The 16,044-nt window shown below is 32.8% G+C and overlaps 1 protein-coding gene and 1 long non-coding RNA gene across 2 annotated transcripts; one reads left to right on the top strand and one right to left on the bottom strand.

Annotated features, from left to right (window-relative positions):
* Positions 1 to 738: 738 nt before the first annotated feature.
* On the top strand, positions 739 to 2,522 carry LOC105764269 (uncharacterized). Its single transcript, XR_008192136.1, has 2 exons — positions 739 to 1,236; positions 2,098 to 2,522. It is a non-coding gene; the product is annotated as an uncharacterized LOC105764269 (long non-coding RNA).
* An 8,159-nt stretch (positions 2,523 to 10,681) lies between these two features.
* On the bottom strand, positions 10,682 to 13,002 carry LOC105764266 (equilibrative nucleotide transporter 1). Its single transcript, XM_012582792.2, is given in 2 exon segments — positions 10,682 to 11,639; positions 12,400 to 13,002. Coding segments are annotated over 2 exon segments (1,263 nt in total). The 5' UTR covers positions 12,932 to 13,002; the 3' UTR covers positions 10,682 to 10,908.
* Positions 13,003 to 16,044: the final 3,042 nt, after the last annotated feature.

Genomic DNA, 16,044 nt, shown 5'->3' with positions numbered 1-16,044 from the left:
TAGTTTGCCACTCTGCTTGCTTGCCACTCTGCTCCCAGCTTGCCACCTCCCCCAACTCCCATGTTTGCCAGCTAGTTGATCTGCAGTTCGTCACCTCCCTGTTCGTCGGCTAGTTTGTTCACCATTCTCTAGCTCCACCTCCTAACTCGCCTACTCATGAGAAGGCCTCTTCAGAGATACCTTTGAGGTTATATGTCAAACCTAGAGGGGTAACATGTCATTATGCATGACACCTAGTTGTTTCCTAACATGTCCCATCAAGGAACTGTGCCTTATAAATATGAAATTAGCTTCCATGGGAAGGGGACCAAAGGAAAAAGCCCTCAACAGATTTAAGTTAAACTGTGCCTTATTTTGCTTTGCATTTACCTTAAATCTTCTTTTTTTTTTTGAAATAAAGACTGGGTATTTATTATATATATAATAAAACAAACCAAACAACCCAAGTCAATGGGCCCAAAACAAAAAAACAATCAAAAAAAGAAACCGCATAATCCGGCCTAAACGAAACAGAAATGAAAACCTCTTAGAAAAAAACAACTATCTAGTAACTTACTAACTTAAAGGGGAAAACAAAAAGCATTTAATGAAAATAAAAACCGATTGAAAAACCTACCCCAGTAAATTCAAAACAGCTGGATACCATAAAGGCTGTTGAAAAGTCATTTTCAAAGTCCCATCTGTTATATCGATAGCTCTTCCCAAGGGATTTAACATAATTAAGCTATCTGTATTGAATACTGCTCCTTCAACCATTTCTTCAATCCGGATTCCTTTGCCAGTTTCCTCCCGAGACTAAAACATGGCATTCCAGTTATTCTCCCATCAAGTAAGTGCTTTTTTCTTTAACTAGAGCTTTCTTTGCGAGACTATGTGCATGTATGTTCTCTGATCTGTGGATGTGCTGAAAAGTAAGTTCTTGAAAACAGGATTTCTTAGTCTAAATATCTCTAATAATGGCACCGATCACAGATTTGTCTGTTGAAGTCGCCTGGCTCTTTTTTATAACTGTTTTAGAGTCCCCTATGATTCTAACTGATTGAGTTCTTAGTGCAATCCCTAATTTTGTGCCTTCTAAACATGCATATGCCTCTGCTGCGAATGGTGAGGGGATATTTCTATGGATAACCGTCTTTAACACCAGTAAGTCCCCCCTCATATCCCAACCTACTAAGCCAATCGCTGATTTAAAGGTTCTACTGTCCAGCGCTACATCAAATTGGATCGTTATTCTAGGTATGTCCTCCTGAATTCTGTAGCCACTATAAATTCTCTCAATCTTCTTTACGACTTTTATTCCTTCACATTCTGCCATGTGTCTTTGAATATTCTGAGCTAACCCACTTCCAGTTGTATTTCTCCCCTCGTGAATGAATTTATTTCTAAAGGACCATATCAACCATAGCGCATAACAAAAGAGCTAACATTTGTTGTTGTTGCTACTCTTGAATCACTAAAGAAGGGTTTCTATTTATTGCCTTAGTTTGAAAAATACCATACCCTAACGCTAGTGTACATTGTGCCTAATTCAAGTTTTTACTTATTAAATTGCTAAAATAATCCCTCGAAAAATTAACACTATTATTTACCTGTTTCAATTACTTTGATAAAAAAATTAAAATATTCTAAAAAATAAAATAAATTAGAAAATCAAATTGAAGCTTAAGAATCAATCTGACGATTACTTCTACGAGGTTGTAGATTTTTAATTAATTAAGAATAAATTTTAATTTAAAATATAAATTTATTAAAATAAAATTTATTTATTTAAAAAGTCATCTTTAAATTATAATGATATATATGATATATTGTTTTTTTAAGAAAACAAAATTCATCAATCGATATAAACAAATATTACATATAAAGACCAAACTTACCCTAACTAACAGGCTAAACCCCGTACACCCAAGCCTTAGAACCCTTCTACAGTGGTTACATTGTGACATCATCCATGACAATATCACGTAAGCACAGAGGAATAGTTGCATGCACAAGCGAGTTAGCATGGAAGGAAGTCACCCGACCCAACTAATGAGCAACCTGATTAATGACTCACTTGACCCAAGAGAAACTGACATGTTAAAATTAAACTTGCAGCATTCGACAATCATTAACCACAAAGCTGAATTACGAGAGGTTTTCATTGTTTGAACGAAGGGCAAGCACAACTTCCCTACAATCGGTTTCCACGACAATATTGTCCATGCCCTGGTCTTTAAGCCATTAAAAGGCTTCCTGAATAGACATGAATTTAGCGAGGCAAGCATCACAAGAAATGAGGATGAAGCCCGATAAAGCTTGTACAACACCCCATGCTTGTTCCAAACCACCACAACAAAGTGAATAGTCTGCCGATCCAAAGGGATTGCATCGATGTTACATTTGCAGATACCAACTGGAGGAGGTGACCAAGCAGTAGTAGCTTCAGGTCGAGGAGGAGTATGCTACTGCACTAGACAATAAGTTGAATGAGAGGCATGCAACCTTGGAGGTATTGATAAAAAAGTTATAAATTTGTGTCATTGTAGCTTGCTCGTTCTTCTAAATGGATAGATTCCGGAAATAGCATAAGCTCCACAACAACACTCCCACAATAGATATCATCCCTTCTTCGCCATCCTATACCACCAAAGTGAGCCAGCCAAGTACTGTTGACAACGGGGGCACAATCCCGGCCTTGTCCCAAACACCCATCGCCTCCATGCACGACAACAACATATGATCCAACCCCTTCAAATCCCTACAACAAATGCAATTGATTAGGACTAAACACCCTTTCTCGGCTAGTTAACAATGTGTCGGAACAAAGTTCCTATTACACCGCCAAAGAAAATCCTTTACTTTCGGCTATAGGGAAACATTCCAAATGCTCAGCCATGGTCCCTCAAAGTTAAAATAATTAGTACTATTCATCAAATTGAATACAACCTGATAGGTGAATTTAATAATATATATCCATGATTTTCCATGATGCTAAATTACTTTGTCCGGGCGTGGGAAAGGACATTCGAGAGTTGGAGAATGTGGGTGACACCTATAGGAGCCAAAAAACCGTCGATGAGCTCCTTGTCCCAAATTATGCCAGTCTCATTAAGAAGATCACAAGCCCGCAACATATCCAAGCCCAACAAAGAAGTGGGTTCAATGAAAAAGTTAGATGTGTCATCCAACCATGGGTCCGTGAAAACATGAATAGAACGACTACCCCCAAACCTCCACCGGATACCTTGAACCATCAACTCCTTGGCTTTATAGATTCTTCACCAAACCAATGAGAGATTAGTACCCTCTGAAGTATATCACAACACTTCCCTCGAAAAATATCTTGCTTTGAGGATGTGATTGGGAAGAGAATCCAGAATGGAGAGAATCCTCCAACTTAAAACAATAGAGGTTCTGAAAGCCCATACCATCATATTTTTTTACACACAAAGTCTATCTCATAATGCCCAATGCGTGATACCCCACACCTGGTCCATCGACAGACTTGAATACAAGACATCACATCCGTTGTCGGAACAATTCAAACTAATTTGAATGCAAATCTATTAACATTAAACTTATCATTATCATGAAATTTCAATTAATGATTATTCATAGTCATTTGCACATATTATAGATGTGTATTGACTTCATTTATTCATTTTAGTTCCTTGAATTTCACTTATCATGCATTTCATAAACTAGCCATGAAATTAATTTATTTCCTCAATTTAAACACTAATTATTTCTTTCATTGTACTTATTCTTTCTCTTATCACTTATCCATCATTTGACACTTAACTAACTTAACCCTTTATACAAGATCATTTGATCATACATATCAATACACTTCATTTATTATTCAATTTAGTCATTAAAGATTACAAATGAATTTCCTTGCATCTTCTCTTCACATACTATAATTCATATCACTTTCTCTACATGGTTTACAATATTTCCACTACTTTCTTTTCACTCTCACTTCATAATTTTAACGACCCGATTTCTAGTGGTACCGAAAATTATGGGTTCGAGACCCCATTTTCGTAAATCAAGTCTGTAAATATTAAATAAAGATAATTATAGACTTATCATATAGGTGATTTGAATTTGTATAGGTAACTTAGGCGAATTAGCGATTAATTAAGGTTTAAGGACTAAATTATAAAGTCCAATCGCTATAGATTTTTAATTAGAAAATGGCTTAAGGTCTAAAATAGCAATTAGACCATGTCAAAGTGGGTGTTAGTGGCTGGTGATGTTAATAGCGGATTGATTAAATAAATTAAATTTAAGTAAATTGTAATTACTCGGAAGTTAGTAGTATCGAAAAATACAATTTCGAATCCTGTTTCCATAAATCAAGTCAATAAATAATAAATGTTAATATTTATGAGGTTAAACAGAAATATATTAAATTTTGGTATAGTAATTTTGTCGAATTGATAGTTAATTAAGATACAAGGACTAAATCATTAAAGTTCAATTGTTATAGATTTTAAATTGATTTAGGACCAAAAGAGAAATTTAACCACTTTTAGTTATGAGATAGTGGAATTGGATGTTTTCATCCACTAATGTTAAATAATTAAGGTTAAGGTTAGTTAATTAAGTTTAAACTAGTAATTTAAGATTAATTTAATTTTAATTATGGTTTAAAGTTTAAAAGGTAGTGGAATGGAAGAAAAAGTTATCATCGTACTCATCCATTCACCTCCCATGGCCTAAACTTGAAGGAAAGAAATCTTTGAAAAACTTTCACCATTCATTCTTCAATTGCTAAGGTATTTCAAGTATTTTTCTTGTAAATTTTATGTTTTTGAGATCGTGGGAGATGGATTTAGCTGACCCGTGTACTATTTTGTAAAACTATTAAAGTTTCTAAAAGTTTCCATTGATGAATGCTTGACAAAATTGATACTAAATTGTTAGATTTTAAGCTTAGAAGTGAAAAAAAGATTAGATTGTAAAGTTAAATTGCTAGTTTTTGAACATAGGGACTAAAGTACATAAATGTAAAAATTAGTGTAATATTTATGAAATTATAGATAATAGAGGGCTATAGAAGGATGTAATTGAGATCGGTTATAAGATCGAAACTCAAATTTGAAAGATATGGCTATATCGGTTTTAGAGACTAAATTGAATAATGTTCAAAATATGTATGACTTTGTAATTGAATGTGATTTGGATTGATATTATACTATTATAGATTATTATTTATTATTCGTAGCTAAAAATGATGCAGGATCATTGAAAGGAAAAGAGAAGACGAGAGTCGACAACGAGTGACACGAGCTTTTTTATTTCTATAATTCGAACCACTTCAATTGTTGCATATAAATATATTGTTTTGCATGTTAAGATTATGAGGTGAACATAATTTGATAACTCGAGTGAATTGATGCAATTTGATTATTATTTGAGATAGAGGACTAAATTGAATAGATTTGAAAATATCGTATATTGATGTAAATGTAAAATTGACTTCATATTGGGATGATTTATGCTGGTAATTATATATATTGATAATTGGTTGATGAAATGAAAATGTTGAATTTGAAATTGAGCTATATTCGGAATTGTTCAATAAGGCATTTAGTGCCAAATTTGATTTGTTGGTTGAATCTGTGTATCTGTGTAAGTCCGAGTCAGGTTAATAGGGAATTAAAATGTAAAACAGTATAATAACACATGAGATGAAATAAAATGATGATTGGCTATGTTCATCAGATTGTAAGGCCGGGAAATTAAAATGAATAATGTGGCAATCAACCGTTGTGAGTTTTTAAATATGTTATGAAATGGACTATGTTCTTATGCTAGTAAATTGAATATGAATGAGATAATTAATTATGAGGAAGTGGTAAAACATGACATAACGATTTATATTTGAACATTTGACTGATGATTCATATATTTACATTATTTATATTATGTTATAATGTTCAACTATAGAAATACCACTAAGTTATACTCAGTGTACAATTTTGTTCTCCGTGCGTAAGTTAGGTTTTGTTCATGCTTTCAGACTGTGGATCAGCATCCAAACATCAATCCTAAACTCAACAAATTTTGTTTCATGTCTACTTTGTATTAAAAAGGGAATATACCTAAGTTATGTCATTTTGGTATGATTTATGTGTTTATAAACATGTTTCACTAATGATATATGCTTTTGGTCAAATGCAAGTAAAATGCTAGTAGGTAGTATGTGATTGGAATTTGGTAGTTGGATGGAATGGAAATGTTGAATGGCCTACTCAAGGCAAAGCCCAATGAAATGTTAAAGCATGAAAATAGCTTTATTAGTTTGGACATTGCAGTTGAACATGACTTGGATTGCTAATTGCTTACTAATTGAGTTGTGCTTGTGACAAATAAATTATTGGCAGATGAATAGGTATGTGTTAGTTGTGTTGAAATGTTTTGGTAATGTTAGTAGGTACATAGGTATGACAATGATGATTGAAATAGGTTAATAAGTTACATATAATTGATGGAAGTGAAATGGATATGCATTTGGTATGTTTATGCTAACATGAATATGGTTTGAACTTGATAGATATGGATTGGTAAGTGTTTGGAGAATGAATGTGAATCATCCATGTTTAGACAATGTTTGAAGTGTTTAATGTAGGTAATCAGTCTTGACTTAGGCATGAAATTGTAATTGGAAGGTGGAATAGTATTGAGTACCCTTTTGATACACCTTTTTGCCAAAACAACAGGTGACGTCGTTCGAACGTCGTCACGACGAGAAGGCCACGTTGCGATGTCAAATATGAGTCGTTGGGATGAGATTGTGCTCCAAGTCATGGTGCAGTGAGGAACCCTGTCGCCGTGACAAAACTAATACAGTGAATCATGTCGTGACGAGGAATTCCCTCACATCATGCGTCGACCTTGAAATTTTGAAACTTTTCATTTTAGTCCTTTAGTGATTTAATTTTAACTTTAGAGCTTTAGTAAGCTTGTATAAAACTCGATAATGATTATATTTCATGTTGAATATATATAATTGTTTGATTTTAGCATTAAATTACATAGTTTAATCGTGAATTGATCATAGTTGCTTCGGCAATAAATGTGACACACTGTAGCTTAGGCTCGACGATCGGTTCGGGTATCGGGGTGTTACAATGAACACATTAAAACATAATTAAATTATATATTAGAAATCACTTTCTTATGTCTTTAGGTTCCTACTTTCTCATTTGTTTCATGATTTGTCCATGAAACTTAATATTCTTTAGCTATCTTTTCTCCTCCTCCTCTCCATTCCACATCTTATATGTACATGTATATATATGAGAACCTTTGGCTTTTAGCATAGCATGCTTGTATGTAATATTAATTATTCTTTCATTAATTACATTTATACTCTTAACAAGACTGTTTACATAAGTAACAATCCTAAATTATTTATACCTTAAACTATAGAATTCAAAATTAAGATACGCTTGTTGTTTTGAAACTAGACTAAATGAACTTTTTATCATAAAAAATTCCAAATTTTGACAGAAACCAATTAATGCAGTATTTTCTTTAAATCTTCCCCTGTTCTGCTACTAGTTAGCTTTGACCCTTCTCTACTAAAATTTTTTTATCTTTCAGTACAGAATTCGTTAATGTTATCGTTTGCTTATTTTGAAAATAGGATCGTTAAGCTTTTAGAAATATATATTTTATCTCCTAAATAATTTTTTTTCAATTTTTAATGATTTTTTAAAGTCGAAATAGGAGAACCGGACTCAGTAGGCTTAAATTTATTTTTAATGATTTTATTTTTACAATCGACATTGTCTTACTTAGATTTATTTATCTCATAATATACATTTTCATTACTTACACCATTTCTTCTATACAAAACTAGACTCAATAGGCTTCAATTTAATATTTGATTCAACCTCTAACTCGATTTATATAATTTTTTTGTGAATTTTCAAAGTTAAGACACAGTCACTATTTTTTTTCAAACAACTTACATTCTTAAAAAATTGTTTTTCAATTTCTAGAACTAAGTATTAATCATTACCACTTTAGTCCATCCTTTTATAACATACCAATAAACTTAACTTATAAAATAGTTGACTTTAATCCTTTAAAAATAACAAGAAATCTTTTTAAGTACTTATCTTTTTTTAGCTAGAATTTTCACATTAGCAAATTTTATTTAATCAATTTAATAAGTCCATAATTCATACCGTCCACTAGCATGAATATTAGTATGGTCTAATTGTTGTTTTAGACCTTAGGTTAATTGCAATTTATTTCTTAATTAAAAATCAGTAGCGATTAGACTTATAGTTTAGTCTCGAACCCTAATTAAACATAATTTCGATTAAATTAACTATCCAAATTTCAGGTCACATATATAATAACTCTGTAAATATTTTATTAAATATTTACGAACTTACACAAAAATGGGGTACCAAAATCACATTTTCCAACACTCTGGAAATCAAATTGTTGCATTAGTCCCTATATACAAAACTAACAATTTAATATTACAATCTAGTCTTTTTTCATAATCTAAGCTTAAAATCTTTCGATTTCACTCCAAATTCTTTAAGAAATAAAAATGAAAACTTTCAAAAACTTTAATAGTTTTACAAATTAGTACATGAGCTAACTAAATCAAGCTCCTATAACCTCAAAATTATAAAAATTACAAGAAAAATAATTAAATTTGTTTACCTAATAATAACCGAATGATGAAAGCTTTAAAAAATTTTCTCCTTTCCTTCATTTGAATTTTCGGCCAAGGAAGGATGAAAATGATGAATGTTTCTCTTTCCTTCCACTATTTCAACTATTTATATGATAATTAAAACTTAATTAAGTTACTAATCATGTTTAGCTTAATTAACTAATAATTAAAATGCTTAATTTATATGCCAACATCTTCCACTATATTATGTTATAAAATGGTTTATTTACCATTTAGAACCTCTGGTTAATTACCATTTAAGGCTTCAAGCCTTTTGGTCAATTAAAACCCTATAACAATTGGAATTTTACAATTTAGTCCTTGTAACCTAATTAAGTAATGAATAGATAAAATTGATGTGCCAAACATCAATATTATTTTATACCAACCCCATAAATATTCATATTTAATATTTACAGGTCCGGTTTACATAAATGGAATTCCGAAATCGCCATTTCCAACACTACTGAAAATCAAGTTGTTACAATATAAGCATTATCTATATGTTTGTTTCTTCCCTTATATGCTAAATTTTGAATAATGTTGATCGAGTTAGAGCCCTCTCTCACGAAAGTACCACCTCCCTCCTCTACAGCACCGTGTTTGACCGAGCTTGACATCGAGCTTCCACCCAAATTTCCTCTGGCCAACCCTGCTAGATTTTTTACTTCAGAAACTCAATAAGCTTGATGCTATTCGACTTGCCATGGCCAATGGTCTTGCAAATATAACAAATGAGCGGTAGCTGCTCATAACTAAATGAGGCTTCAGGAGGTTCACCACCAGCCTTTTCAAGCTTTTTCTGCCACATAAAAGGAGTAAGAATGTTCAAACGAACTTGGATCCGTTTATAGTTATTCATATTGTTGCATCGGTTGGTAGTGTCATAATTGAGGAACTTACCCATAAGGTTGCCCATTACACGCCAAGCTCTCCGATGCGAAATCGGGAGGCAAGTCATGTACATGTACCCAAAAATCGGCATGACGAAACTCAATATGCTTTGGATTCTCCCCTTGGATAGTTGATGTATAAGAAAGAAACAGTTGTTGAAAGACCACGAACCCCCCCGAAACCATCTTCCCAGATCCACCGCATGGTAAAACTGTATCAAGTAGAGGTGATCATGGTGGCCCAGAAAAAATTTCGGCCTGCATCCCAGGCCTGGCCTGGCCCGAAATATGGGCCTGAAATTTTGTCCAGACCCGGTCCGAGAAAAAATTTCTAAGCTCGAGCCCGGCCCGGCCCATTTTTTTAATAAACACCAAAAATTTATTTTAAAAATAAAAAATAAAAAAAGTATTTTAAAAATATTTTAAAATTAAAAAAATAAAAATATATTTATTTATTATATTCGGGCCGGGCCGGGCCAAAAAAGTGGTGCCCGAGGCACGGCCCGTTTTCTAAACGGGCCTCATTTTTTTGCCCAAACTCATATTTCGGGCCTATATTTTTACCTGAACCCTCCCATATTTTGGACCGGGCCATCGGGCCGCCCGGCCCATGATCACCTCTAGTATCAAGTACAGGCCCATATCCCCAATCGGTTTGATCATTGCCCTTTAAAGCAGTCTCCAACAACAAAGTTCTTTCCCTTGCCGGGAAATTAATGGTCCGCTTCTTGAGAAACTTCCTCACCAGACAAAGCTCATAGATGATATCATCCTCAAGATTGACGTTCAACTCTACCACTAATTTCGTGTCCTCCTTCTCAGCCAAGGAAAGATTACTAGAATCCAACTCCATGACAAAACACCACCCAAAAGAACAATGAAGCCTGAACAACTCATTCCGGCAAACTAAGAAAAGAGGAAAGAGAGAGAGAGACTGTTGTTATAATTTACAAAAGAATTTTTTTTTTTCAAAATTTTATAAGTTTACGTTTTATTTCTTGTTTTACTTAAAACGTAAACTTAAGTTTATTACATGACATGCAAAGAAAGTTTAGCTACGAAATGCCAAATATATTGCAACTCCGAAAAAATCTATAAAAAGCAGATAATAGCCAAATGTTTCCATTTTTTCTTTTTCATGTTTTTAAGATACAGGCATACATTGAGAGCAGATATGCACACTTCAGGCACAGTATTCATCATACAATTTGAAGATAAACACTGCTACAAACGACGGCTTTTAGATAAACTTTACAAAGGTAAAAACATCATTAGCACAAATTCATAGCGGCCACCTGTTGGAGAGATCTTGGCTGATGATCAGATGACCCAGAACCAAGCTATGACTGATCCTGATGCCAGACCAACTACTAGAAACAACACCATAACGATGCCAGAAGTCTCTGCGTGTTGTATCTGGACAGATTTGGGAGCCATGATCATTAACACACTTGTCAAGTAGCCATTAGTTAGACCTAGAAGGCAAGTCAGTAACGAGACTGGAAACTCTGTTCGGAAGAGCTGAGGGCCGTGCAAGCAACCTATGAAGAGAGGAAAGAACAGTAACCTCACAACACAAGCGGAAATAGCAACCTTTGCATTTTCAAGGAGATAGACTGCAGTCAACGATTTGCCAACCAGGTCAAACACATTGTAGCCTGTTATAAGGAGGACCAGATACCAGTCCTTGAGAACCAATGAGTGCACATCCTCTGTGATGTATCCTGGAAATATTGATAAAGTCACAACATATATGAGGACGATCCCAAATCCATACCACTTGACTGTTCCTACTATATTCTACAAGGTTGCTCTCCAAACAGGCCCGGTCATGGGACCTTTCTCTGCTTTTTCCTCCTTAACAGCCTCAGCCTTTAACTCCTCATAGTACTGCATAATCGGAAGTTTGTGTGCCACATTGTACAAGACTATGCATATGACCATAAACACAATGCTAGTAAAAAAGTAAAGGTAGGCACTCTTTCTCAGGCCATCAGCATCTTGTGGAAATACAGCTTTGGTTAGGATCCTTAGCATTGAAACAAGGACCCCTGCGCCCAACAATTTGACAAATTAAAATTTCATTAGACGAGGAAGCAGCACAGTTCTTCATATAATATGATTCAATACAAAAGATAAAAAATGAAAGAAATGAATTTTGTATCCAGGAATATTCAAGTGAAACTACTGACCACATGGGTACTAATAGTAACTAAGGTTTAATTTCTATTACACCATATAAAAAGCATAGCCATAGACCATATGTGGTAGAGGAAAAATGTTACAAGTGGTTCAAGATTCAGAGTTCATAGTGTCATCAAGAGCTTTATTACATACCTGGCGAATCAAGGCAACTTTCAAGCTGTTAAAGCAAAACATACCTTGAAAACAACTAACATATAATTAAGCTATCCTTGAGTCAAACCACTGGTTGGGCTACTTCAGCTATAATAATTAGTATTTACTGAACAGCTCGATGCCCTTAAGCAAAGTCTTGAATTTGAATCTTATGGATGGAGAAAACCGCATAGAGGGAGCTTGCCCCCAAAAATGGAGTCAGACCTGGGTCAACTCTGGACTTAGCCGAGGCTCTTGTTGGTACCGGAAACCGGAGGTCACAGACCAGAACAATACTAAACAGCTAAATTTCTGAGCCTTCAAATAATGAAGAACAAGTTCCTTAGAAATAGACCAATGACTCCTTTAAGTACCAATCTTATAAACTTCACCAACTTTCAAGAATTCATGGATCAACAAAATTAAATTAACATCCATATCTACAGTTAGTCAAAAAGTTGTTCGTTAAATTACCAGAACCGCCGGATCCCGCAACGATAGCCTGCATGTAGCGTTCAGGCAATTCCCCAGCCGCTCCAATGAGCCCACCTTGAACAAGCGCATCGCCTATACCCGCCAGAGCGAGAAGACCGACAGTGACGTAGAATCCGTCATACAATCCGACCCGACCCTTAATATAAACCGCATCCATAACAGGCACGACGACCAGGGAAACCACGAAAATGCCCAAACCAACATTGATCCGCATGTAAGCTTCACTCTTGTGAGCATAAAATACAATGACCAAGAGGCAAGCGAGGCCGACGACCATGTAAACGACGGCGAAAACACGGTCGACGGAAGCTTCCGGGTAGAGGTAGGAAAAGTAATCGACGGCAGTGATGAAGCTATTCCATGGGAGGAGAAAGCCAACGCCCAAAGTGAAGTAGATGATGTAGCCCAAATTAAATTTGTCTTCTGGTTTTAGGGATGTGCGGAGGAGGAGGGCGGATTCAGAGTCGGGTTCCGGGCCTCCGCCGATTGCGGATGCATCGGGGAAACCCATTTCTGTTTTTGCTTGGTTTGTTTTGTTTTTCAAAATGCAACTAAAATTGGAACGTCGGGTTACCCTTAATCCCAATAAACAGGTTTGGTTTGATATGTTGGTTGGCGGAGATTTTTCTTGCGTGGCAAATATGATGTCGTTTTTCTTTCTTTTTCTTTTGGGTAAACTATCAAAATAGTCATTTTTTGTTTGTCTCAAGTTATATTTTAGTCACTTATATTTGAAATGCTTCGTTTTAGCCACTTACGTTATCGTGTTGTAACATTTTAGTCACTGAGCCATTAATTATCGTTAACGGTGTGATAGTAAGCTGACATAGTACGTTAAATCATCGTTTCAAATAAAAATTTTAATTTAAATTCTACAATTGGTCCTCATATTTTTTTTCATTTTGAGCAATTTAATTTTTTCTTTTATATTCTTTTAACTTTCCTTTTTTTCATTATCTTTTGTTTCTCCATCTGTTTTCCTTATTTCTTCATTTCTTTTATCATAGTTTTCTATGTTTTCTATTTGTTAAAACTAATCCATAAGCTTGCCTCACTCGAAAAAAATAAATTGTTCAAAAAATAAAAGCATAGGGACTACTTTTAACAAATGGAAAAAATAGAAAAAATACGTTAAAAGAAATGGAGAAAGGAGGAAAACAGAGGGAGAAGCAGAAGAAAATAGAAAATAAAGAAAAAAAATGTTAAAAGAACATAAAAGGAAAAAATTAAATTGCTCAAAACGAAAAAAATATAGGGACCGATTGTATAAATTAACCTAAAATTTATGTTTAAAATGATGATTTAACATGCCACATCAGCTTACCGTTACACCGTTAATGACAATTAACGGCTCAGTGACTAAAATGTTACAACGTGATAACGTAAGTGACTAAAACATAACATTTCAAACATAAGTGACTAAAATGTAACCTGAGGTAAACAAATGTGGTTATTTTAATAGTTTACCCTTTTCTTTTTTGCTTTTTAACATAATTACATAGGATTAGGGGTGAATATTCGATCGGATAAAGTAAAATTTTTTTGATTTAATCGAGTTGATGAGTCCTATTTTATCATCATAACTCAATTTGAAAATTTTTCAAATCGAATCGAGTGAAATGAAATTTGAGTCTAGTCGAATCAAGTGAAATTGTTCGAGTTAAATTAAAAAATTAAGCATGTAAAATTCAAATTTTATTACAAGATAATTATTTCTATGTTAGAGCACATAAATTTGAAACCATATATATTTGAAAACTTTTTCAAAGCAAATTAAAAAAATACTTTAGTATGATAAACTTGAATTATTAATTAATTTATTTTTATCCCAAATTATTTTTTAGAGAATTTTAACATTCTTTATATATTCTTTAGATTTTCTAAAAAATTAAAATGTAAAATTTAGAATTTTTATAAATATTTTGAATTTTAAAAATTATTTTGAATATTTGAAAATTATTTTGAATTTTTTGTAATTTCATTGAGAGAGATACCAATTTGCTCATTTTTAAAATTGACAGGGACCAAAGAGGTATTTACACCAATATATTATACGAATTATTCGAGTTATTTGAATTGTAAAATTCAACTTAACTCAAACTCGAATTAATTACTCAGGTTGACTCGAATAATGTAAATAACTCGAACAACTCAATTCGATGAACTCGAAATTTAAAAAAAAAATTTGATTTTTTCGAATTGAATCGAGTTTTGCTCACGCTTAATTGGGATAAGACATAATTAATAATGAAAGCATATTTTATTTTTAATTAAGTGTTTATCATGTGCCTAAAATTTAATTAAACTTTTAGTAATGAGTTGATATTATAAAATTTTGATATGTTAGTAAAAACGCAGTATTGAATATAATTATATAGTTTGATAAAATAAATTTTAATTTTTAAAAATGATTTATTTTATAATTTTAATATATTATTTAATATTATTTTGAATAGTTTTAGATAAAAATTAAATAAATATGAGTTTTAATGGTGTCATTCTATCCTCCTCCCCAATGTTGTAAGGATAAAAAAAAAGTTAAATATAATGAGTTTTTTTTATAAAAATAATATAAAACAATTAATCATGAAATTGATATTGAATCTTGATTATTTACGAAAATGAAGTGTTTTCAACAATAGTTTTGCGTGCCGCCTAATAAGTGGTTGGCTAAGCCATTCTAAATTTTCCCTCACTCATCAACCAATCATGATGCTCTAAAAAATAAGTTTTTAAGTAGTGTTGTCTAACACATTGGTAGCACAGATATTAATTTTTAAAAAATTACTTGTATTTTCTCTTAACTACAATACAAAAATAAACGACAAAAAATATGTTTTTATTGTGCCACCTGACACATTAATGACACCAATGTAATTTTTTATAATAAAAAAAGTAATAAAAAGGGGAAAAAAAACCTGAAAAGGCGAAAAAAAATGCTAACATAAAGATTTATCTTTTCTCTACTTCACCTCAATTTTTTCCTAGATAATTAAATTACCTCATGTTTATTAAATTTTCTTCTTCAAAAGCATTTAAGAAACATCATGTCAATTTTCTTCAAAAAAAAGAAAATGTATTTATGATTAGACCTGTTTATGTGTCGGGCCGCTCAAAAAAATGGAAGAGTTTGGGTAAAAATATAGACTCAAAAAATGGGTTTGGACAAAAAAATAAGACCCGTTTAGAGAACGGGTTGGGCCTCAGGTAAGGCTTTTTTGGCCTGGGCCCAACTTGAATATGCAAAAAAAAAACCTTTTTTTACTATTTTCTTGTTATTTTTTACTGTTTTGTTGTTATTTTGTTGTTGGTTTTTTTTTCACTATTTTGCTATTATTTCACAATTATGTTACTACTATTTTGTTGTTATTGTTTGGATATTGTATAACTATTGTTTTATTTGTTAATTTTGTTACTATTTTAGCGGCATTTGCTTGTTAAGTTACACATATCTTAGTCTTATTTAAGTATAAATAAATTTTTTTTATTTATTTTCAATTTATTGGAAAATATTTATTTTAATGTTTTTAGTATTTTTGATGGATTATTTTAAAAAAAATTAATACGGGCGGGTCGAATCTAGGTTTTAGCATTTTTATCCGAATTGGGCTTGGACAAAATTTG

The sequence above is a fragment of the Gossypium raimondii genome, chromosome 12, assembly GCF_025698545.1.
Source record: "Gossypium raimondii isolate GPD5lz chromosome 12, ASM2569854v1, whole genome shotgun sequence".
Taxonomy (NCBI): Eukaryota; Viridiplantae; Streptophyta; class Magnoliopsida; order Malvales; family Malvaceae; genus Gossypium; species Gossypium raimondii.
This window is presented reverse-complemented; position numbering and strand designations above follow the sequence as displayed.